Raw genomic sequence first — 22902 nt, forward strand, 5'->3', positions numbered from 1 at the left:
GCAAAGAGAGGGCCACGCAGAATGGGAAGCAGGCTCCAGGCTCTGGGCTGTCAGCACAGAGCCCAGTGGGGGGCTCGAACCCACAAACCTTGAGATCATGACTTGAGCTGAAGTTGGATGCTCAACCGACTGAGCCACCCAGGTGCCCCTGCATTTCTTATTTTAAAACCAAAGATAATTACACTCCCTGAGCCGTTGGGAATATAAAATTCAGGCCACGGAGACACATCTATGGAGGCAGGGAGTCTCTGTTGTTGTCTTCCAGTTTTATAAGTGACATACAACACTTTCAGTTTAAGGCGTACAGCACAAAGACTTAAAATACATGCATACAGCACGAGGATTAGCACAATAAGTTAACACGAGTCGCTTCACTGTGTTTGTGATGAGAACTTTCAAGATTTACTTTTTTTAAGCAACTTTCAAATACACCATACAGTACTGTTAATTATAGTCGTCATGCTGTACATTAGCTCCCAAGTGCTGATTTGTCTTACAACTGGGAGTTTGTGATTCGTGACCACATTCACCCAGTTTCCCAAGGGAAGGCACGGAGCCCTGCCTGGTATTTGTTCCTTAGCAAGTACCGCCCCCTGGTGGTGATATGTTCCCATGGCAAGTCAGAACCCAGCGTCGGGGGGCGGGGAGAGGGGGCTGGGGGTGGGGGGGGGGGGAAAAGGACATGGGTTGAATTTGTGAACTTAACAAGCCTTAAGTAAAGCCACAACATTCGACAACTTTAAATAAAAAGCATTATCATACTTACCATCTACGGAATGCTTCCTTCAATAACAATAACATCCTGGGGTATAACAACGGTATTAGACGCTGCTCTGGAAATGCCCGCAAAGACCGTCAATCATTCAACACGTACCTACTGAGCTCGTACTGTGTGCCATGCATCGTTCCGGGCCCTTGGGATGAGACAAAAATTCCACCCCAGTGAGATAGGGAAACTGAAGGGCTCCATGGATCTCTTTTTCTTCCTTTTCCTGCTTCTATTTCCCCCTCTGCTATTCTTGCTAGGACCTGCACCCCCATTTTACACATGCCTTATAATGCAAATAGTGGATGTCGTCCTTGTAAGGGACTTCTTAAGAATAGATAACTTTTTTTTTTATCCTATTCTATCCTAGTCTGGTGAGAATGACCAGAGGAAGCTATCATACAGTATTCAGACCACCTGCGCTAGACATCTGGACACCAAGATACCCTGGCTTGAAGGAGTAAGACCTGGACCTTTGTTCTCACTGGTTCCTGGATGCCTAAGAGGACACCTACACCCGACCACCGACTGTCCTCAGTGAAAAACCCCAGACCCCAAGCAAAGACGAGGCTCTCTCTTTTCCTTTGAATCCCCCCGACACTGTCTGTGATCGTACTCTCTCTGTACCTTCAATAAACTCTGTTTTCGCCTCCTGCACGCCTCCTGCACGCATCCAGGGACCCTCTTAAGTACCCCCTTAAGACTCTGGGTCCGCAGAACGGCCTGCCAGCATCACCGGGATGCCTTTTTACATGCTCTTTATATTCTCTGTACACTACACAAACGAATCTAACTTGTAAAGAGCTATACGAATTATAGAGTTCCCTTCAATGGCTCAATAAATGGAGAACCCTGGCGCAGATCACCCTTACAAAACCGAGAGTTAAGATGCCATTAGCTTGACCGGCCGGGCAGACCACGAAAGCAAATCCACAGAAGCTGTCTTTGCCCAGTTTTTCTCCCCAGAAATATTCTTTGCGGGGAGCAAGGGTTTCTCCCAGCCTTTCGGGCTCGAACTCGCGGAGGGAGGAGGGTGATGGCGCGGGTCGGACTCTGCGACCCCAAAGAGGACGCCCGTCTCCCTGCACAGCCCCCGGGGGTGGCGGACCCATCGCCCTGCGGTCCAGCACCTCTTGGTCACCCTCTGCGCCCCTGGAACGTACCCCAGCTCCAGACCTCCTGACCTGCCGCCACTAATCCTCAGCGAGACGCAAACGCGCCCCCTGGTGGAGGCGTGCAGCGCGGCCGACGGCACCGGAACAAAAGTGTTCTACGGAACGCGGTGCGGGCTCAGAGTTTCCGGGGAGGAGGGCAGAGGAGGACCTGCGCGAGGCGGTTTCTTCGGCAGCGGAGGAGGCAATGGCTTTGGGGGTCCGGGGGCTGCGCTTCTGGCGGGCCGCCCCTGCTGGCGGGGCTGGCTGGAGTGAGTTTCAGCGGCCGTGGGGACGGAGAGAGAGGATTAAAGGATTGTCGGCTCGGATTGGGCCTGAGGCGGGTCCTGGGAGGTCTCACGGGGCTGCGGGCGCAGGAGGGTCTTTACGTCCTGGCTGTAGCGGCCACCCCTTCCCGGCCCGGGGGCACAGATCTCGGGGCGCCGGCTGGGTAGGGGGCCGTGGGAGGAGCTTGGGGCGCCTCTGAGAAGGACCCCGCGTCGTGGTGCAAACGTGTCCTTATTTTCCCATTGGAATAGTCGTACGGGCTTTGTCAAATCCTCTGATTGAGGGTTTGGAAAATAAGCTCAGCATTTCTCGCTCCAGATATCGATAGTTTTGGCGAGGGATCCCCAGTCTCCTGGAGCTTTCTTGTCCCCAAAACGTTTCAAGGCGGCAACTTTGCTCACCTTCCCAGTGACTAGTGTGACTTTGACTACTTCCTGGTTACTTTTTGCCTCTTATTGTAAAGCACAGATTGGAATACGACAGAGGAAATTGATGGGCAATGGGGATCTGATGGTGAGAGAGCCAAGTTGAAGGAAAGGTGTGGATCTGGGCTAGCTGCGGGTTTCTTCCCTTGGCATTTTAGTTATTAATATTAGAAAGTGGTTTAAGTTAATCTCTGAGCGCATTTTGGCGAACGGCGTTTTAAAATCGTGTTGCCCCGCATTCATTCTTGTAGGACGGTGGTGCGGGGTGGGGTATCATCGGTGTGTTACTCATTCACTGTTTATGTTTATCGTGACTGCTACACAGGATTGATAGCAACATCGCCAGCTTCGCACCTGTCACCGACAGAACTGATAGAAATGCAGAATGACCTCTTTAATAAAGAGAAAAACAGGCAGTTATCATTAACTCCTCGAACTGAGAAGATTGAAGTTAAACACGTTGGGAAAACGGACCCTGGCACTATCTTCGTGATGAATAAAAACGTTTCAACTCCTTATAGTTGTGCTATGCGTAAGTAGTGAATCAGGATACAGTTTTGACTTTCCCGTAAGCTGTGCAGAAGGACTGGTTCGGAAGAGACAAGACTCGGTAATTGCTCCCTGACCTTATAGAAGTTCTTTATCCAGCATCTTCCTCTCTGTTCACTGTCACTTTAGCTCTGGAGGGTCCTGTGGGTCTTGAAAGGTTGGTACTGTGATGCACAGGTTTCCTGGCACTCACTTGAATCTGGCTAGGTTTGGGGTGCTGTAATTGTTTCTGGCAGAAGAAGACGGAGGTGAAAGCCTTGTTAGTATATTAGTGTGCTTGCCTTTTTTAGACAGCACCCATGGGGGGCTCGTTAAAGGAATTTGGGATAGAGGGACCGCCCAGGCCTCCGAGGACCAGCTTTATAGGCCTTCTTTTCCTTTCTAGCTCTTTATGGCCTAACTTAAACCTTAGGTGCTTCCCGCTTGTCTGATTGTGTGTTATGTGTTTCTTTATACTTCCGTGTACATGTAGTAAATGTGTAAGTGGAAGTGTGCATGGGGTGAATGCGGTTAGGGTAAAAGTGTGTGTTGGGATTCATATCTTAAAGGAGAGGACTGTGCCCTGTGTGTGATTTGGTGTGTAAATGAAGGGAACAGAGCCTCTGTATGGATTATTTTTGATCAAAATGCTTTCAAAGCAGCTTTGATAGAACTGGTAATATTTAAATTTAGAAAGCTCTCCAAATAGGTATATACACCAGGATGCTCATTTAAACCACATTGTTTAAATTTTTGGAAAACTGAGTAGTGATTCCATTCAAGTAATTAACAATTTTAGTTAAAAGCTTAAGATAGTCTACATTCTCAGTCTTTTTTTCACTCTGGCACTTGGATGAGTCCTTATGACCGTTGTTTGGTTGTTCTGTGAACATTTATTTGAAACTTTGCTGTGTGATAGGCATTAGGATTACAGAGGAGGGTTAGGACGAAGCACAGGCCCTTGAGGAGTTTTGTGGGTTTTGACGGGTGGAAATGAAGCCTTTGTGTCCCCCCTCAGCATGACATCTGCACTGACAAGTGCTTCTCATTCATACTTTCGATCGTTCAGTACACTTTTGAGTATTTACTGTATTACAGGCCTGGGGCTAGGTTCTGGATATACTAATGAGTGAACAAAAACAGACATGATCCTCTCTCTGTGGGACTTATTTAGACTCTAACCCTGTAGTTTGAGCACTTCTGTGACTAGCTGTGTACTTGAAGAACATCTAATCAGGCTTAGAGTTAGAGTTGCATTCCGGTCAAAGAACAGACCAGGGCTGATGGGCTTATATGTGAATTCATACCCATAATTAAAAACTGTTAAGGTATTTGACTTGGACAGTCCATGTTAGGGAAGGACGAGGTGGTGTAGGAGCAAGACACCCAACCCGTTTTGACCAGATTTACTACGGATGTATATTTATATATACAAGTGTAACTCTTGGCAAATTGTTTTATTAGTTAATAATAGATTAACTTCAAATTAGACTTAGCCTCAATGGTTTTCGTAAATGGTTTTGGCAGTTTTGTTAATAATAACACATTGGGTGTGTTGGGTATTATTTTTTTTATTGGTACAGAGGTACTATGTAATGCTTTTTTTTCTCCCAGAGGAAGTCAGCTTGCAGAATCTCGCCTTTCTGTTGGTTTTATTTCTTAATGTAGCACTTAAACACGTAACTTTTCAATTTGAGTTTTGTTAGATTCAGACCTTCAATCTATTTTAAATTCCTAGATTTAAGTGAGTGGTACTGCGGGAAGTCCATTCTGGCTCTTGTGGACGGACAGCCTTGGGACATGTATAAACCTTTGACCAAATCCTGTGAAATTGAATTTCTTACTTTCAAAGATCGTGATCCTGGAGAAGTGAATAAGGTATTTCTACTTCTGTGTTCTTTTTTTTTTTCTCCTAGTGTTCTTCTTCTTCTTTTTATTAACATCTGTTTTGCTTTGGAGTATGAGATGTGCAAACGTGGCCAAGGTCAAATGTAGTAATGCCCGTGATAATCAGCGTTTTGATTTTTTTGCATTTTCACAAGCTCACAAAGTACCAGTGGCATCCTTTCTTTGTATTTTGGTTTGAGAAAACTGTGTGACTTGTATTTTACTTTCATGACTTTGTTCCACAGACATTTGTTGATTATCCTCTATATTTCATTCTCTCTACTGCTTGAATTCAGCCGTTGACCATCGTTGGATTATTTCAGTAGCTTTTTAACTCTCTGTCCCAACCTCCCTCTTTAATACTAAAGTCTTCCTTAGTAGGCCTGTAAGACTTTCGTTAAGCGACATGACTGAGTGTTGTGTCATTTCTTCCTCATGACTTTTCAGGCCCTGTGGGATCTGACCCCAGCGTGGCTTTCAAGCTTCACCTTCGCTGCATCTTTCCACTTCCTCTCTGCTGTGGCCACATTTGAGGACGTGGTCACTAGTGGTTTTTACTGTGTGAGCCTCCTGGCTTTTATAGGTGTCCTTCTTCAACTTGGGGTATTTTCTTTCCTCCCTGTTAAAATCCTGTTTATCGTTTATAGTTCTATTAAAATGCTGTCTGCTCTGTGGAATCTTCCCAGTTCTTCTTGTCAGGATGAATCCCTCTGTTTAGGGCCTCACACTTGGCTAACTTCTTCAGATACAGTATTTTAATCATGCCTTGTGATGTGAACTGTTGAATGCATTGGATTCTTGGCTCTGTGAAGACAGGGATCACATCCTCTGTTGGACCCAGTCCTTGACTTACATACAATGGGTATTTAATAAATACATGTTGAAATAAAACACTTAAGCAAGAAAACGATAGATATGATAATAGTAGCTTATATCAAGTATTAATTATGTATCAGGCACTGTCTTAGGTGATTTACAGGTATTAACTCATTTAATCTTCATAAAAACCACATAAAAATAGATGCTGTCGTTCCCATTTCCCAGAAGAATAAACTGAGGCAAAGAGAGGTTCGGTAGCTTGACCAAGGTTACCAGTTTAGGAAATACTAGAGCCTGGATTTTAGTCCAGGCATTCTGATTCTGGAGTTCAACAGACATTAAACACATTTAAGTAGGATAGACGAGGAAGTACGTTTTGCTACTTGCCTTCAAGACCTGAGTTTGTCCTCCTTTTTAGTGTATGTTGTGTGGTTCTGTAGGATACGTTCTGGAGCGGTCTCTGCTGCACACAGCCAAGTGGGCCCACTCTTGTCCGCAGATGTGAAGAGCTTGTGAAAGTCACGTGCCCAGTTGTAGTAGTGCCAGTGTGGGGCACAAGATAGGCGGGTATGATAGGACTTGAGTTTCTCTTTACGACTCTGATAAGGTCATTGCATGGATACCCACATTAGGCGTGTCCATGGGTCAAACCGTGCGAGTAAAACGAAAGCCCAGTTAGTAGTGAGTTTGCTCTGCCGTAAATATGAGTAACTTGGGTGATGTGCTCTGTGGTGTTAGGCATAGGAGAGGAGTCACAAGTTCTGAAGAGTTCAGTGTTCCCTATTATATATGGCGTAAACAGGTGTATATTAATATGTATACATTTTTTACTTTAGTACAGGTTTGTTAACAAGTTCTCTTTATCCTGGGTTAAAGAGAAAAGTTGCTACCGGATAGTAAAACTATCTTGTGTTTGATAAACATCATAGTGTGTGATATCTTGTACAGAAACACTGCTAACAACAGAAGTTGGTACTTCATTCTTCACTGCTTTTTGCTTGGTAGAGGTGATGTCGTGGCCTGATGTTAACTATTGCTACGTGCCAAGGATGGATAGAAAAATAGTTCCTAAGTCAAAAGTTAACCAAAAATTTCTTTTTATTTACTTATTTATTTTTCAATTTACATCCAAGTTAGTTAGCGTGTAGTGCTACTATAATGATTTCAGGAGTAGATTCCAGTGATTCATTCCCAATGGGTAACACCCAGTACTCATCCCAACAGGTGTCCTCCCTAATGCCTCTTACCCATTTAGCCCATTCCCCCTTCCCCCACAGCCCCTCCAGCAACCCTCAGTTTGTTCTCTGTGTCTAAGAGTCTCTTATGTTTTGTCTCCCTCTTTGTTTTAATACTATTTTTGCTTCCCTTCCCTTATGTACATCTGTTTTGTATCTTAAATTCTTCATATGAGTGAAGTCCTATGATATTTGTCTTTCTTTGACTGGTTAATTTTGCTTAGCGTAATACCCTTCAGTTCCATCCATGTAGTTGAAAGTTAACCTAAATTTTAATATTGAAGAAACAGTGAATCTTAGTGTGTATTATGTTTGTGTATGTTTTATTTTTCTAGGCTTATTGGCGTTCCTGTGCCATGATGATGGGCTGTGTGATAGAGAGGGCATTCAAAGATGAATATGTGGTCAGTTTGGTCAGAGCTCCAGAAGTTCCTGGTAATGTACATATGCGTGCACACACGGATTTTGTAATCATTGAATATTTTGGTACCTATTTTTGATATTTTATAGAGCTTCTATTTTTTCTTTTTTAATTTTTTTTTAATGTTTTTATTTATTATTGAAGGAGAGAGAGAGACAGAACATGGGCAGGGGAGGAGCAGAGAGAGAGAGGGAGACATAGAATCCAAAGCAGGCTCCAGGCTCTGAGCTGTCAACACAGAGCCCGATGAGGGGCTCGAACTCACGAACCGTGAGATCATGTCCTGAGCCGAAGTCGGACACTTAACTGACTGAGCCACCCAGGCGCCCCGAGCTTCTTTTTTTTTTTTTTTTTTTTTTTGGCTCATTTCTAATTTTATGTGATAGAAATTACTGTCGTACATACATTCCATTTATAACCAGTAACAAAATCCATCTTATTTAATTACTGGGGGTCAATAATTAACATAATACAATTTGAGGATAATGTTTCTCTTGAATATGAATTCTGTGTAATTACCCTGTTTCAGTGTTTGTTTCCTACCACTTTAGGCACTTACTTCTAAATCGAATGTGTGGAGGAGGAGGAAATAGGAATATAAATAGAATTCTGGAAAAAGCTATGTTTAGGAGGTACCGTTTCAGCAGAAATGACATGACTCTGGGGCGGGGCGGGGGGGGAACACTTTTGAGAAGATGGAAGAGTTCACAGCCTTTGCAATTTTGCCAAGATTCTGCATCAGTATGTGCAATAGGATCGCATTTGTAAATTTTCAAAAAAAGATAGAAGTATATACGCCAAAAAACTTAAAAAAGCTCAATAAGTGATTCTAAGAACAAAACAACAAAAACAAAGCTTAGAAGACATTAAAAAATTCAACATTTCATGCCCACGTAGTCATTTGTCTACATATTAAATATCTGATTCTTTTGAAGTTTTATGTCTAGTAACTATGAAGTCTCTATAGTGATAATATTCTGGACGAAAATGTGAATGTTTAAGAAGTACTAGGGATTTTGGTTCAACAAAAAGAGAGTGAGTGAGGGAAAGCTGGTAGAGAGAACTCTGGCAAGAGCTGGGATAATGGTAACTTTTATAATTTGTAGAGTTGGCAGAGATTGCTGGCCTTCCCTTTTATGGTCTAAATATTCAGTTGTTGCAAATTAGTAACTAGTAGATTTGACTTTGCCTCTCATTTTGGTTGGATTTACAGTAATCTCTGGAGCCTTCTGCTATGATGTAGTTCTGGATAAGAGACTTGATGAGTGGATGCCAACAAAAGTAAGTATAGTGTTTAGAATATGAATTTTAGAGTATGTACCTTCTTTGGTTAGAACGATTCTTGTGTCAGTGTTGTTGAGTGATACTGCATGTTGAGGATATTTGAAAGACCTTACCTGCCTACCTGTGTTGCATTTTCAGTGTATTCAAGACAGAGCATAGGAATGGGGGTTTTCCTCATGTGGTCAGCTTTATGTCCTGCTTGACCTTTTCTGGAAGTGCTTTCTTCCTTGTACTGTTCATTCCTTTTCTTAAGATAGTGGTTTTCAAGATGCCCAAGCTATCAAATTTACAAGTTTAATTGTCTTGGTTGATGTGGTGGTGAGGGCCCTGGAGCCTTACTAACTTCCTGGGTCCTCAGAGCACAATGTAAAACTCATTGCCCTAACCGTTTTAACCTGTTGCAGACTGTGAGGTCTCGCTGTATACCAGGGTTACGTTGAGAGGAGGGGTGGAGGGGGTAGACGGTTAGTGAATTAAGAATCAGACTTTGACAAAGCTAAGCTAACTCAAATAGCAACAGACTAGACTCTTGGTGAATGGTCTGATTGCACGATGAGCGTTCTCCTGTTTGATCTGGGAGTTGGGTAGCACCAGGGACCTGGCTGACAAAGACGATCTGGATCAGATTCTCTGTGGGTAGGATGTGCCGGTGGCTTTCAGATGTCCAGCCCAGAGATTTTAGTTATGATTGGGGAGACAAGGCAGATGCCTGATTCTTAATTAAGCAAAACCGTATGTTCTACAGGTTGAAAGTCTGGAGGTCAGAAAAGGAAAGGCAGTGTAGCATAGCATTTTATCAATTCCACAGTGTACGTTTTTTTCACATTTTAGTATCTCTGGAAATGTCTTTAAAAAAATTTTTTTTAATGTTTATTTGTGAGAGAGACAGAGAGAGAGCTGAGAGCGAGCAGGGGAGGGACAGAGAGACGGAGGTACAGAATCTGAAGCAGGCTCCAGGCTCTGAGCTCTCAGCACAGAGCCTGACGCAGGGCTTGAACTCACGAACCACGAGATCATGACCTGAGCTGAAGTTGGATGCTTAACTGACTGAGCCTCCCAGGCGCCCTCAAAATGTGTCTTATGATAGATGGCATCTTATGATTATAATTGCTAGTGTTTTTTTCCTTAGTGGTACATTTTAGTGAAATATTATAGTTCCTAAAAGCAAAATTTTGGAGTCAAAGCAGATTCAGGTTTAAATTCTGACTTTGGAAGTTATTTCTTATATAATCCTGCTCATGTTGTTTAGTGTCAAGAGGGAGAGAGGAGGGAAACAGGAAAGAACAAAGAAAGGGAGGGAAGAGAGGTAGAAAGAGAGATGGGGAAGGGGGCAGGGAAGGGATTGAAACTTTTTCTTCGTGATCTCTGAACTGTGTCAATATAATTTATTTTTCAGATATGCCCTCAAGTTGAAGAAGGGATTCTTACTTTATATATTTGCATTATTTATGTCATAAAAATGAATGCAATCAAGATTCACTTCTGAGCTGTAAAACTTGCTGCGTCTTTTTCCTGTTTTAAATATAAAACTTAAAAGGGCACCCGGGTGGCTCCCTTGGTTGAGCCTCTGACTCTTGATTTCAGCTCAGGTCATTATCTCACGGTTCTTTAAGTTCGAGACCCACCTAGGGCTCTGTGCTGACAGTGCAGAGCCTGCTTGGGATTCTCTCTCCCTACCTCTTTGCCCTTCCGCCACTGTGTCTTTCAAGATAGGTAAATAAACTTACAAAAACAAGTTTTAAATATAAAACTTAAAAGGCACTGGCTAATTGCAGGCATCATGCTATTGGGTGGACTACTTAGAAGAAGTGGTAGAGAGTTATGCAAGGAACAGCTGTATAAACTGTGAATGTGGATTTGTTATACAGTCAATTATCCCTTTAAGAATGGAGAAGAGTCATTCGTGCAAAAAAAGTCTCATAGTTTATGGAAATAATTTTATTACAAAAGTTGTGTAATAGTGCCTGGTTTTTCTGTATCAGTAATGAAGGATCTATAGTATGAAAACTCAATTATGGTTTTAATAAAAATCTCAGATATTGTTAATGTGTATTAATGATTTTAATTGCGTAAAACCTCTTCATTAAACAGGTTTTTAATATTAGATATATGCCATATTTGGGGCAGGGCCAATGATGACATTACGTTTCCTGGTGAAACTTTCTGAATCACATAAACAGTGTTTTCCCTGTGCATTTATAAAAGCTTAGTTTTGCTTACAATGTAAACAGATTTTTATATCTTTTATTTCTTAGCGTTTCTACCTGCATCGTTGTTTTAATGAACATTTGTTTAATTATGTAATTCGAATAAAAACTTAAAATTTCTTTGTAGGATTATCTTTAATAATTATTAATATAGACTGATATCTTAATTACAAGTAAATTACAAGTTTATAGTTCATAGAGTTGAGATAAATTGTTGACCTTACATTTTACGGTCTAAAAATGGTCTAAATAATTGTTGCAAATTAGTAACTTTCTTTCCGAATAAGTTTGCTTTTGCTTTTTCTTTTAGTTGGATTTATAATATTTAGCATATGATTTTATCTTACCTTCCTTATGGAGAAATGCTTTTAAGTAAATTGTTACAAAAGGTTAATACTTTCCTTTCGAAGGAGAACCTGCGTTCCTTCACAAAAGATGCCCGTGCTTTAATTTATAAAGATCTTCCATTTGAAACTCTGGAAGTGGAAGCAAAAGTGGCATTGGAAATATTTCAGCACAACAAGTAAGTGTTGGCTTCCTTGAAAGCAAGGCTAAACCCCCCAAAGTTACATGTAATGAAGGAAATTCAGCTCTTAAGAATCTTTATATCTGATGTGGGTAGGACACTGTTCTATTTTTAGCTCTAAGATCTCTTTTTCTGTACCAACCTATTTACTTTCATTCATCCCACTTCCCAGCCTCTTTACTTATTTACTTACTCATCCCATTATTTATTTCCCTGAGAAAAAAAACTTCGCTCACCTTTGGTAATTTTCTCACTTGGTCTCACTTCTCTGGTTCTCTGGCTGGTCCGTCCTCATATCAGCTTGGTGGTGTGTTTCCCTCTTTTCCTTCCATCGTGAGGTGATAGCATACATGAAGCTGTATCATTTTGCACGTTCGGCAGCCTTTCCTTCTCATCCTCTACTCTTTAAATGCCAAGGGTGAGAGAGAGAATGCCCGTGGTCTGGAGGGAGCTAAGGGGAGAAGTGAAACGTTTACACAGCCGGGTGGGTCTTCGTCTTCTGCACCAAATTATCCATTAGGGGGATTTTCTTTGCCAGCATTTTATTTATTTATTTATTTATTTATTTATTTATTTATTTATTTATTTATTTATTTTTTAAATTTTTGGGACAGAGAGACAGAGCATGAACAGGGGAGGGGCAGAGAGAGAGGGAGACACAGAATCGGAACCAGGCTCCAGGCTCTGAGCCATCAGCCCAGAGCGCGACGTGGGGCTCGAACTCTCGGACCGCGAGATCGTGACCTGGCTGAAGTCGGACGCTTGACCGACTGCGCCACCCAGGCGCCCCCTTTGCCAGCATTTTAAATCCTCCCTGGGTTCTTAATTCCCTTTCTCACTCGGAAAACTTCCAGTTTACCTTTTACTAATTGTAACAACATAAACTATGTTTTAGTATTAATCTAATTGAAGCTAGAACTAGTTAGGGAAATCTACATTGCAAAGAAAATAACATAGATGCTAGATTCTGAAGACAGAATATGTTCTTGCAAATTGTTCAAGGTTCTGGATTGGAAAATCTTTAGGTATTTGTGAATTGAGACATACGTTCTCGTAATGGTAGTTTATAATATTTTGCATAGCCTGGAACCAGTGAATTAGAAAGCAATAGGAATGTACTATTTTAACAGAACTAGAGTGCAGGTAGTTCTGTAGAACCAAACCACCGTTGATTCTATAAGAAAATTCCTTGGATTGTTAGAACATAACAAGACACTTCCAGTGCCCCAATTCTAGGGTCATGCTGTCCAATAGAGATATAATGTGAGACATCTAGAGAAGTAAGTTTTCTGGTAGCTACAGTAAAAAAGTCAAAAGGTGAAGTAAATTTTAATAATACATTTTATTTAAAGTGTATGTAAATGTTATTTCAACATGTGATCAATACTTAGAAATTAATGATATTTTGTATTCTCTTTTTCATACTAAGTCCTCAGAATCTGGTGTGTTTTACTCTTGAGGCACATTTCAGTTAGGACTAATTACATTTAAGTGCTCCATAGCTTCCATAGTTTATTTACTCTAGCTGTTCATTCCATGTGATTTCCCATCCCCTCCACTGGACTTTCGAAGTCCAGGAGAGGCTTATAGGACTTTGGTAAGTTAGTTGAATGTGTGGAAGGACGTAGGGATGGCTTGGGGCAAGTTTGAAGGGACAGAGTTTTGGATGGTTGAAGGTAGATCTGTGTTTGGGCTTTTCTGCTGCAGGGGGAGTTTTAAGTGGCTTCAGCTCTCTGGGGACAGGTGCATGTCTTCAAGTTGGGTCAAGAGAGACAGATAGTAAAGGTAACTGGCATCCTTAGTAATGCATGGGGGCTTTGGCAGAAGGGGTGTGGGCAGTAGGTAGACGTTTGCACGTGAACTAATGCTTCCTGAGTTTGCCATATACAAACGTAATACTTTTTAGCACTCTGGCATGAAGAGAGAAGGCTCTTAGTAGTGAGTGGTCAAGTTATGGTTTGTACCTGGGCTGTGCAGTTCCGTCTGTGCTATTAGCTGTAGTGACAGAACTGGGTAGGTTTGAGAGACATTTAGGCAGTAGCATTGACGTGATTTGGCAATGTGTTGGATGGAGGCGGTGTGGTAGGTGAAGCAGGAATCGAGGAGATCCCTGCAGTTTTTCTCTCAGACACGTGGGTGGTTGGTGGTGCCATTTGCTAAGTGAGGAAATTCAGCAATGAGGGTAAGTGTGGTGGGAAAAGAAGGAGCAAGTTTTCACTCTGTTTGAGAATTCAGGAGTGTAAGATGCTTGTGGAACAGCCTAGTGCGTGTCCAGAAGGGTCTTAGATACATAGTTTGGGGCTCAGAAGAAGGATGTGGATTAGACGCTGAGATATGGAAGATAAGGACACAGAAGTGGTAATTAGAGCTGTGCGCATCAAGGAGCCAGCCCAGGGAGGATGCTTGCTTGAAAGGAGGCTTTAGGACAGGTCCCCTGAAGGGGAGAGAGGAGGAAGAGTGGCCAGAGAGTTGAAATAACAAGCAGTAGGGAGTGCCACAGAAACCAGTGGAAATGAGCACTTTGACAGATGGAGGTGAACAGTGGAAATAAGGACAGAAAGGTGTCCGTTAGGGTGAGGCCAGGGAGGTACCTATGGTTTTGGCGGAGCCGTGAGCTTGTGGCCAGACTGAAGGAGGTGAGGTGTGAAGAGGAGACTCCAAGTGTAAACCCGTCTGAAAAACCCTGGCCAACGAGGAAGAGAGGGGAGATGTCCTTAAATCCCTTTTTGTGCATTTAGGAGTAAGTCGCTTTTTCTTTGTTCCTCTTTAGGTACAAAACGGATTTCATAGAAGAGAAGGCATCTCAGAACCCTGAGAGGATAGTCAAGCTGCACAGGTAAGTAAAAATAAAGTTGCTGTCCTGCTAATTTATGGGAAGACTTAGGCAGTGGAATTGACCTGACTGAACGTACAGTTATGACTGAAAAAGATGAATCTGTGCCATAATTTGTTATTCTTGTTACCTTATTTTCTGTTGCTTTGTGCATTGTTTTGGTACGGCGGTAATTGGAAGGTTTAAATTCTCTTCAGGAGCCATTGTGGTTTCTGTTCCTCGTTTTATTGTTTCTTATTTCTATTTCCGCATTTCAAGAGTTGAAAACCATTGTTTAAAAATGTGATTTTTAAAACTTAACTTTGAAATTGGGCAAAATATTCATTGTTGTGAATTGAGCATAATTCACGTGTATGTGCAAACATGGATACTGACTGGTAACTACTTATGTTACGTGTAAGTGAAATAGGAATGTGCTGATACTGGGATGAGGGAGGTAAGACTGTGCATAATGGATTTGCAGAAATGACTTCATGGCCTGTATCTGTGTTCTCAGCTTCATGTTTTCATGACTCAGTTAATTTTTTTCTTTTAGAAAGCTGCTCTTTGGACAATCTGTCCTGTATAGTGAGTTCTAAACTCTATTACAGTGAGTTGTTATGAGGTCGTAGATGATTGGTTTTAGACATTGGATTCACTTGAGAGCATGATGTGTTCAATGATCTTAAAAATCTCTAAAGTTATATCAATGCTAGTAAGGAACAAGGTTCACTTGACTTTAATTTTCATAGTTTTAGCCGCTTCACTTGAGATTATTACGTCAGGGGCAATTAGAGATTGAATTGAGCCATATAGAATGTTCTTGATTGTGGACATTGCCTCAAAGAGAATGAATAGATTCTTTTTTCCCCCAAACTACTCTAAACGATTTGATTTTGAGGTTTTATTTGTTTATTTTTAAAATCAATCAGATTTGGTGACTTCATTGATGTGAGTGAGGGTCCTCTTATTCCAAGAACAAGTATTTGTTTCCAGTATGAAGTATCAGCAGTTCACAATCTTCAAGCCACGCAGTTGAGTCTTGTACGAAGATTCCAGGGTCTGTCTTTACCGGTACACTTAAGAGTAAGTAAAGCTGAAAGTTTCAGGTCGTCCAATTTGGGAGCGGATGTCATTCTGGTTCTTGATTTTATACTAATTTGAAGGATGTACATTTTAATTTTCATTAAATTTTGTGACACTAATGTTTTGTAAGTTCATGTTTATGCTAAGAACAATTTTGCTCAGAATGTAAACGGATAATTCACGAAAGAGATATTAGTTGAAAAAGTTGAATCAAACTGAGGTAGTTATTTTAATTTTTCAAATTAATATAGGGGAGGGTGCATTGAGATTATTGGAGTGCATGTTGGTAAGACCCTCTAGAATGCCTTTTGGTCTTAGGTTTGGCATGATCTATTCATGACTCAGAGTCTTTTATTTTCCATATTGCTCCCACCCGTCACTAATTTTTTTTTTTTTTTTTTACTTTAAATCCAAGTCAGTTAACACATAGTATAATAATGCTTTCAGGGGTAGAATTTAGTGATTCTTCACTTACATATAACACCCAGTGCTCATCCCGACACTGGCCATCCTCCTTAATGCCCCTTGCCTGTTTAGCCCATCCCCCCACCCAACACCCATCCAGCACCCCTCAGTTTGTTCTCTGTATTTAAGAGCCTCTTAGGGATTGTCTCCCTCTCTGTTTGTATCTTATTTTTGCTTCCCTTTCCCTATGTTAATCTGTTTTGTTTCTTAAAATTCCACATATGAGTGAAATGATATGATATTTGTCTTTCTCTGACTGACTTACTTCACTTAGCATAATACACTCTAGTTCCATCCACGTTGTTGCAAATGACAAGATTTCATTCTTTTTCTTCGCCGAGTAGTATTCCATGGTGTGTGCGTGCGTGTGTGTGTGTGTGTGTGTGTGTGTGTGTGTGTGTGTACACACATATATATTCACACCACATCTTTATCCATTCATCAGTGGATGGACATTTGGGCTCTTTCCATACTTTGGCTATTGTCGATAGTGCTGCTTTAAACATTGGGGTGCATGTGCCCCTTCTAATCAGCATTTTTTAATCTTTTGGATAAATACCTGGTAGTGCAATTGCTGGCTTGTAGGGTAGTTCTATTAATCAACTTTGGATTCTGAGATAGTTCAAAATCTTTGTAGGTCCACATGCAGTTACAAGAAGTAATAGAGAGATCCTTGATCCCTTTACCTAGTTTCCCCAATGCTGACACCTTGCAAACTTTCGCAACCAAAGTATGGACTGTGACACAGTGAAGATGTAGTACAGTGTCTTCACACGGCTCTCTCCTATTGGCTATCGATAGCCACGCCCACTCTCCTCTGCCCCACCCCCACCTCCTTGCCCCTGGCAAATACTCATCTGTTCTCTGTTCCTATGCATTTTCATTTCAAGAGTCTCATATGAATAGGATCATGCATTGTGCAGTCTTTTGGGATTGGGTTTTTTTCACTCAGTAGTAATTCTCTGAGGATTCATCCAAGTTGTATGTATCGGTAGCTTGCTTTCTCTTTCTTTCTTTCTTTCTTTCTTTCTTTCTTTCTTTCTTTCTTTCTTTCTTTCTAATTGCTGAGTAGTATTCTGTGGTGTGGATCTACTGTGGTTGGTTGAACCATTCACCCATTAAAGGACATTTGGGTTGTTTCTAGTTCTTTGGCTATTACGAATAAGGCTGCTGTGAACATTGGTGTACCAGTTTTTGTGAATATATGTTTTCATCTTTCTGGGATAAATGCCCAGGAGTAAAGTTGCTCGGTTAGAAGGCACATATTTAGTTTTTAGGAAACTATCACACTGAGTTCCACAGTGACTGCCATTTTGCCATTCCTGGTATTTGACATTGTCACTATTTTTTATCTGAGCCATTATGGTAAGTTTGTATGATTTCTCATTGTGGTTTTAATTTGTGTTTTCCTATTGGCTAATTGTGTTGACATCTTTTCATGTGTTTATATGCCATCTGTATATCTTTTTTGGTGGGAAATTTATGTTTTTTGCTTATGTTCTAACTGGATTGTTTGCTTTTTATTGTTGAATTTTGAGAGTTTTTTCCTAGTATGTTCTAGATATCGGTCCTTTGTTAGATACATAGTTCGCAAATATTTTCTCTCTGTGGTTTGTCTTTTTATCTTCTTAACAAAAGATCAGAAGTTTTGCAGATCATAAGTTTTAAATTAAAAAAAAAATTTTTTTAATGTTTATTTTTGAGAGAGAGAGCATGAGCAGGAGAGTGGAAGAGAGAGAAGGAGACACAGAATCCAAAGCAGGCTCTGAGCTGTCAACACAGAGCCCAGTGTGGGGCTTGAGCCCATGAACTGTGAGATCATGACCTGAGGCAAAGTTGGACGCTTAACCGACTGAGCCCCCCAGGCTCCCCAGAAGTTTTTAATCTTGATGAAGTCCAGTTTATTAGTTTTTGTTTATGGATCATGCTTTTGGTGTTAATTCCAGGAATTCTTGGTCTGGATCTGGATCCCAAAGATTTGTCTTCCTCTTTTTCTCCCTAAAAGTTTTATAGTTTTATATAGGTTTGTGGTCCACTTTGTGTTAAGTTTTGTACACGGCGTGAGAAGGAGGTGGAGGTGCACTTTTCCTGCCTGTACATGTCAAGGTTCTCCAGCACCATTTTGTTGGAAAGGCTGTCCTTCCTCCAGTAAATTGCTTTCACCCTTATTAAAAATCAGTTGGGCATATTTAATGGGTCTATTTCTGGGTTCCCTGTTCTGTTCCATTGATGTGTGTCTCTGTCCTGCCAGTGTCACAGTCTTGATTACTGTAGCTGTAAATAGTTCTTCAAATCAGGTGGAATAATTCATCCCATGTTGTTATTATTTACAAAAATTGTTTTAACTATTTTCGGTTCTTTGCCTTTTCATTTAATTTTAGGATAATCTTTCTGATTTGACAAATCTTGCTGAGATTTTGATAGGAATTGAGTTAAACCCGTATAATTTAGGGAGAATTGACATCATTACTAAATTGAGTCTTCTAGTCTATGAACACAGTATATCTTTTGTTTAAGTCCTCATCTCTTTCATCAACATTTTGTAATTTTTAGCATATGTTCTGTTTTTCGCCACATACCTGCTTCCTGTCCTAGCTTTCTGCATTTCAGCAAATGGCATCATCATCTGCTTAGCTGTGAAGTGATCCTTGGCTTTTCTCTCTCCCTCCCAGCCATGCTCTGTCCCATCCAGCAGCAAGACCTTTCAGCTCAACTCTGAAACATGCCCTGAATACCTTCCATCACGTAGCGTCTCATCTGTGCTCACCACTCTTTCCATCACCGAGGATGCTCCCCCTCCAAAGCACATTCCCTGCTTAGTAGCCAGAATGGCCCTTTTCATACTCAAATCAGATCACGTGATCCCTTTGCCCCAAACACTCCAGTGGCTTCTTGTAAACAGATCCCAACCCTGTAGCCTGTCTCACAAAGGCCTGCATTACCTGGCCCCTGCCTGCCTCTCTGATCTCTCATAGCACTTTCTCTGTCATCTGCTGTCTTCCAGCCACACACTCCGGGGTCTGCACCAGCAGCCCCTTCGGCTGGCTTCCCTTTAAACATGCGATGCTGCTCTTTTCTCCAGAAGGGCTTATGTGTACATATAGTAACTTTACCTTTTATCATGGATTCTGCCAGGTCATTCATGTGACTTAGTAAAATTGATGTGGTCCTTATGCATTTGGCACAGTTTGCATCTGCATTCTGATGATCCCTTGCTATATAAGATTGTTAAGGATTAAGTAAATTGGTTTTACAATTTTATTATTGTCTGCGTTAGTTTTTACTTGTTCTTAGGGTAATTAGGTAAAACCTCTGGGGCTCCCATTTCAGTGTGAAGATATCAGTCGGTTTCTGATGAACCTCTCCTTGTGACTGCTGGTGGTGTGGAGAATGACCTCTAGCTGGTTGCAAATGGCTATTTAAGGAAAGAACTACAACCTATGGGAAGATGGGGCACAGTTTTGCTTCCTGTTAGAAGAAACACTGTCTATGATGGTGATGATTAAGGACAAAAGAGGAAGAATGGCATGTTCTTTAAAAAGTCTTAAAAAAGACTTAGTCTTTTTTGCTTAAATGCCAAACAAAGTGGCTGTCCCATTAAATACCTTTTCCCCTACTCTAATCCACTTCTGTAACCACTTAACCTCATTAGTACTGCCTTCTTTTTTATGTGTTTGCTTGCTTAAAACCTATATAAGACTCAGCTACTTTTAACTTCATTGCTTGATTTAATTCATCGTGACTCTTTTCTTTTCAAGGCACATTTTACTATATGGAATAAGCTATTGGAGAGATCTCGGAAAATGGTAAGTATTTTTGACAGCTAATGCGTACTGTTCCATGAAGAAAGTTGTTTTGAAATTAAGCAACAACAACACAACAGTAAATAAATAAAAGAACACAGAAGAAAAAAGTTAATTGGTTGTCTCTGTAGCTAAAGCGGTGTTGTAGCTGTTGACCCCAGTAGTATCTTGGCAAGAGAAGAGCTGTAATTTGGCAATTCTCTTGTTTTTATTTGTGAATATTGTGGAAATGATGTTGTGGAACCTGAAGAAGAATAAGGGGACTGCTGTATAATAGCGATAGTTCTTACGGGGGTCCAGTGGTGTTAATTGGGTCTTCAAGAGATGGTATTTTTTGTAAGCTTAATGAACGTTTAAAGAGTGAGATTTGTCACATGTATTTTGAAGCTGCCTTGACTGTTGGTTGACAGATGTGCAAATTTCCTGGGTACTTGGGTTTGTAGCTCATTCTGTGTCATTAATATTTACATTTCACAAGTAGGAATGATTATGTTTCTTGACCAGTTCTATCCCTGTTTACTCTTTCATAGACTAAGTACTTAGTCTTTAGTTACATTATCTGAGAGCTATTCTGTGTAGTCTGGCCTCCTTGAAATCATCCTGGTTATTGTAATTTTCCACTCTAGTCAAGCTTGCAAATACACTCAAACTTTTTTTTTTTTTTAGTTTACATTCTTATATCACTTTATTTCTTCCCAGCTTTACTGAGATGTATGACACCTAACATTGTTTAAGTGTAAGACGTACCCTGCAATGATTTGATGTGTGTATGGATTGCAGACCGATTACACAACAAGGTTAGCTAGCATATCCATCACCTCACAGAGTGACATATCCTGTGTGTGTGTGTGTGTGTGATGAGAACTTTTAAAATCTACTTTCAGCAACCTTCAAATATACAACACTAGTATTCTTAACTCAGACTTGTTTTCTGGTTTGTTTATTCATGGCAGTTTTTCTGTCTGGACTCTGTTTCCCTTTCTCCTCCTGTATATAAATGAAACATCCGACTCATTCTTCAGTACTTCGTCCAAGTCTTACTGTTTCCATGAAACCTTCTCAGAGCAATCACTGAACAAATATCTATTCCTACAGTTTCTGCTGGATTATATGCCTCCTCGTATAGTTTTCTAATTGTTTCTGCTAGTACTTTTACATTCAGTCTGTGAACCCAGTCAGTGCTTGTTATGTATGTGTCATGCCAGGTTTTGAGCTCACCCTTTGGTATGTGGGGTTGCTTGGGGCTGGGTTGGGGGGCTGACTTGGTAGTTATCTCAGAGGAAACTGCTTGCCTAAAAGCACGGAGAAATGGAGAGCATGGTGACTAGAACATAAACCTGGGTGTACAGTCGTATGGAGTGTGGGCGATGAGTCCAACAAAGTGAGCTTCTTGGAAATAGCATCTGAGGGGCTTGTCTTCCATGGTAGGGAATTTGCATGCCCCTCCTGAAGGTGATTGGAGGCAACTGGGAATTTGAGAAAGGAAGTGACCTGTTGGTCGGCTATTCCTGTTCCAGAGCTCACTCTGGGGCAGCACGGGAGAAAGCTGTGACGTAAGCCCACAGTCTGTTAGAGGGATGGAAGAGATGAGAGCCTCAAGTTCAGGTGTTGCGGTGAGAGCCCCGGGTAGAGTTCGTTGAATTCTTTTTGATTGAAATGTGCACAGAAGAGAACCTGGATTCTGCAGCGGCAGGCTCGGGTAGCTGGGCAGAGCCCCTCAGCGAGATAAGTAATGCACAACGTGGGGCAGGTTTTGGGGTGATGAGTATAGTTTAGCTGTTTGATGGATGTGTTTGAGTGACACAGACTAGAAATAGGGACACACAGGTCCCTATTTCTACTAAACCTGTAATATTCTATGTTTAAAATAGAATTATGTCTCTCAAGAAACTCTGTTGATTAAAAATACTCTGTTACAGCATTACTGGGCTTTTTCTCACACTAAGGATTTCATTTTGTAATTGAAAAATAAAACGACAAACTTGGGAAGCCTAGGTGGATGCCTCATTATATTTTGAGTGGAATTGTTGTACTTTACTTGATAATTTCTGTTGTGACCCTGGCCTTATAAGGTTTCTTCTTTTTCTACTTACCTTTCTTTAATAATTACTAACGAAGGAGAAAGACCGGGGGTCATTATAGGAGAAGGACTGTGGAATGATCTAAAATGGTGGGGGGAGGGTGGAACTAAAAGTTGTTTTTATTAGAAAAGTAAAGCTATTCATGTTTTTACAGGTAACTGAAGATCAAACTAAACCTACAGAGGAAAGTGCATCGACCCAGTAATTTCCTAAAAATTAAATATATATAGTAAATTAAAATAAAAGTTTTCTACAAAATGTTTGTGTGGGCTTATAAAGATAAACTGTCTTTTTCTCCCTAAGATGTATACTAATTTATACTTTTTCCTTTGTTTAAAGGATAAGACAACTTATGCTGTTCACAATAAAAATTTTACGCAGAAACAACCCTGCGCCCTCCAGCTCCCCAGATATAACACCTTGACATGTTTTCTCCACTCAGTTCTTTTTTCTACATGTACAAATACAAGTGGAATCTTTTGAAAACAAAGGATCATACTAGTTTCCGTTTTTGCTGTCTTATTTTATTTTTTTATTTTTGAGAGAGAGAGAGTGAGTGGGAGAGGTGCAGAGAGAGAGGGGGATAGAGGGCCGCTCTGACTGCAGTGAGCCCGATGTGGGGCTCGAACTCATGAACCACAAGATCACAACCTGAGCCGCGGTCAGACACTGAACTGACTGGGCTACCTGGGCGCCCCCATTTTTGCTATTTTAAACAATGGCACGGTAAACATTTTTGTACAAAATGTTTAAGTGCTTTGCGGTTAGATTAGTTGAGTATTGACCAAGTTAACAGTATTTCCTATGTTCTGGCCATGGTGCTAAGCCTTTCACATGGAATCTCTTATTTAATCCTCAAAATGTGTTGACAAGGCGTTTCCATTTTGTAAGGGAGGAAACCAGCAGACTGTAGAACTGGCCAGTAGCAAAGCTGGAATGTGGACCCACGTAACTTCACCCGCATGCTCTACACCGCCTCACGTATAAGTGACGTCAGAGGAATAGACTCTGGTAGTAGAATTATTGACAGATGCTACCAGAGCTTAGCCTCCACAAGGTTTTGCCAAATGGCAGTCCCAACCACAGTCTGGGAGTGCCTGCTTCCCGTGTCTGGGGCA

The 22902-nt window shown here is 41.1% G+C and overlaps 1 protein-coding gene across 1 annotated transcript; it reads left to right on the forward strand.

Annotated features, from left to right (window-relative positions):
- The first annotated feature begins 1802 nt into the window (after positions 1-1802).
- On the forward strand, positions 1803-22042 carry MRPL39 (mitochondrial ribosomal protein L39). The gene is made up of 11 exons (XM_027041781.2): positions 1803-1887; positions 1971-2189; positions 2956-3162; positions 4897-5036; positions 7435-7534; positions 8734-8801; positions 11422-11534; positions 14308-14373; positions 15282-15435; positions 19659-19706; positions 21939-22042. The coding sequence occupies exons 1-11, from the start codon at positions 1803-1805 to the stop codon at positions 21987-21989; spliced, it is 1251 nt and encodes a 416-aa protein (XP_026897582.2). The 3' UTR covers positions 21990-22042.
- The last annotated feature ends 860 nt before the right edge of the window (positions 22043-22902 follow it).

This window comes from Acinonyx jubatus, chromosome C2 (assembly GCF_027475565.1).
Source record: "Acinonyx jubatus isolate Ajub_Pintada_27869175 chromosome C2, VMU_Ajub_asm_v1.0, whole genome shotgun sequence".
Classification (NCBI taxonomy): domain Eukaryota; kingdom Metazoa; phylum Chordata; class Mammalia; order Carnivora; family Felidae; genus Acinonyx; species Acinonyx jubatus.

Bases quoted from the DNA above. Each gene is read 5' to 3' on its own strand.
- MRPL39 (XM_027041781.2), top strand. From the start codon at position 1,803: ATGGCGCGGGTCGGACTCTGCGACCCCAAAGAGGACGCCCGTCTCCCT. The intron at 2,190-2,955 runs GTGAGTTTCAGC...ACTGCTACACAG, and splicing joins TGCTGGCGGGGCTGGCTGGA to GATTGATAGCAACATCGCCA. The intron at 19,707-21,938 runs GTAAGTATTTTT...ATGTTTTTACAG, and splicing joins TGGAGAGATCTCGGAAAATG to GTAACTGAAGATCAAACTAA.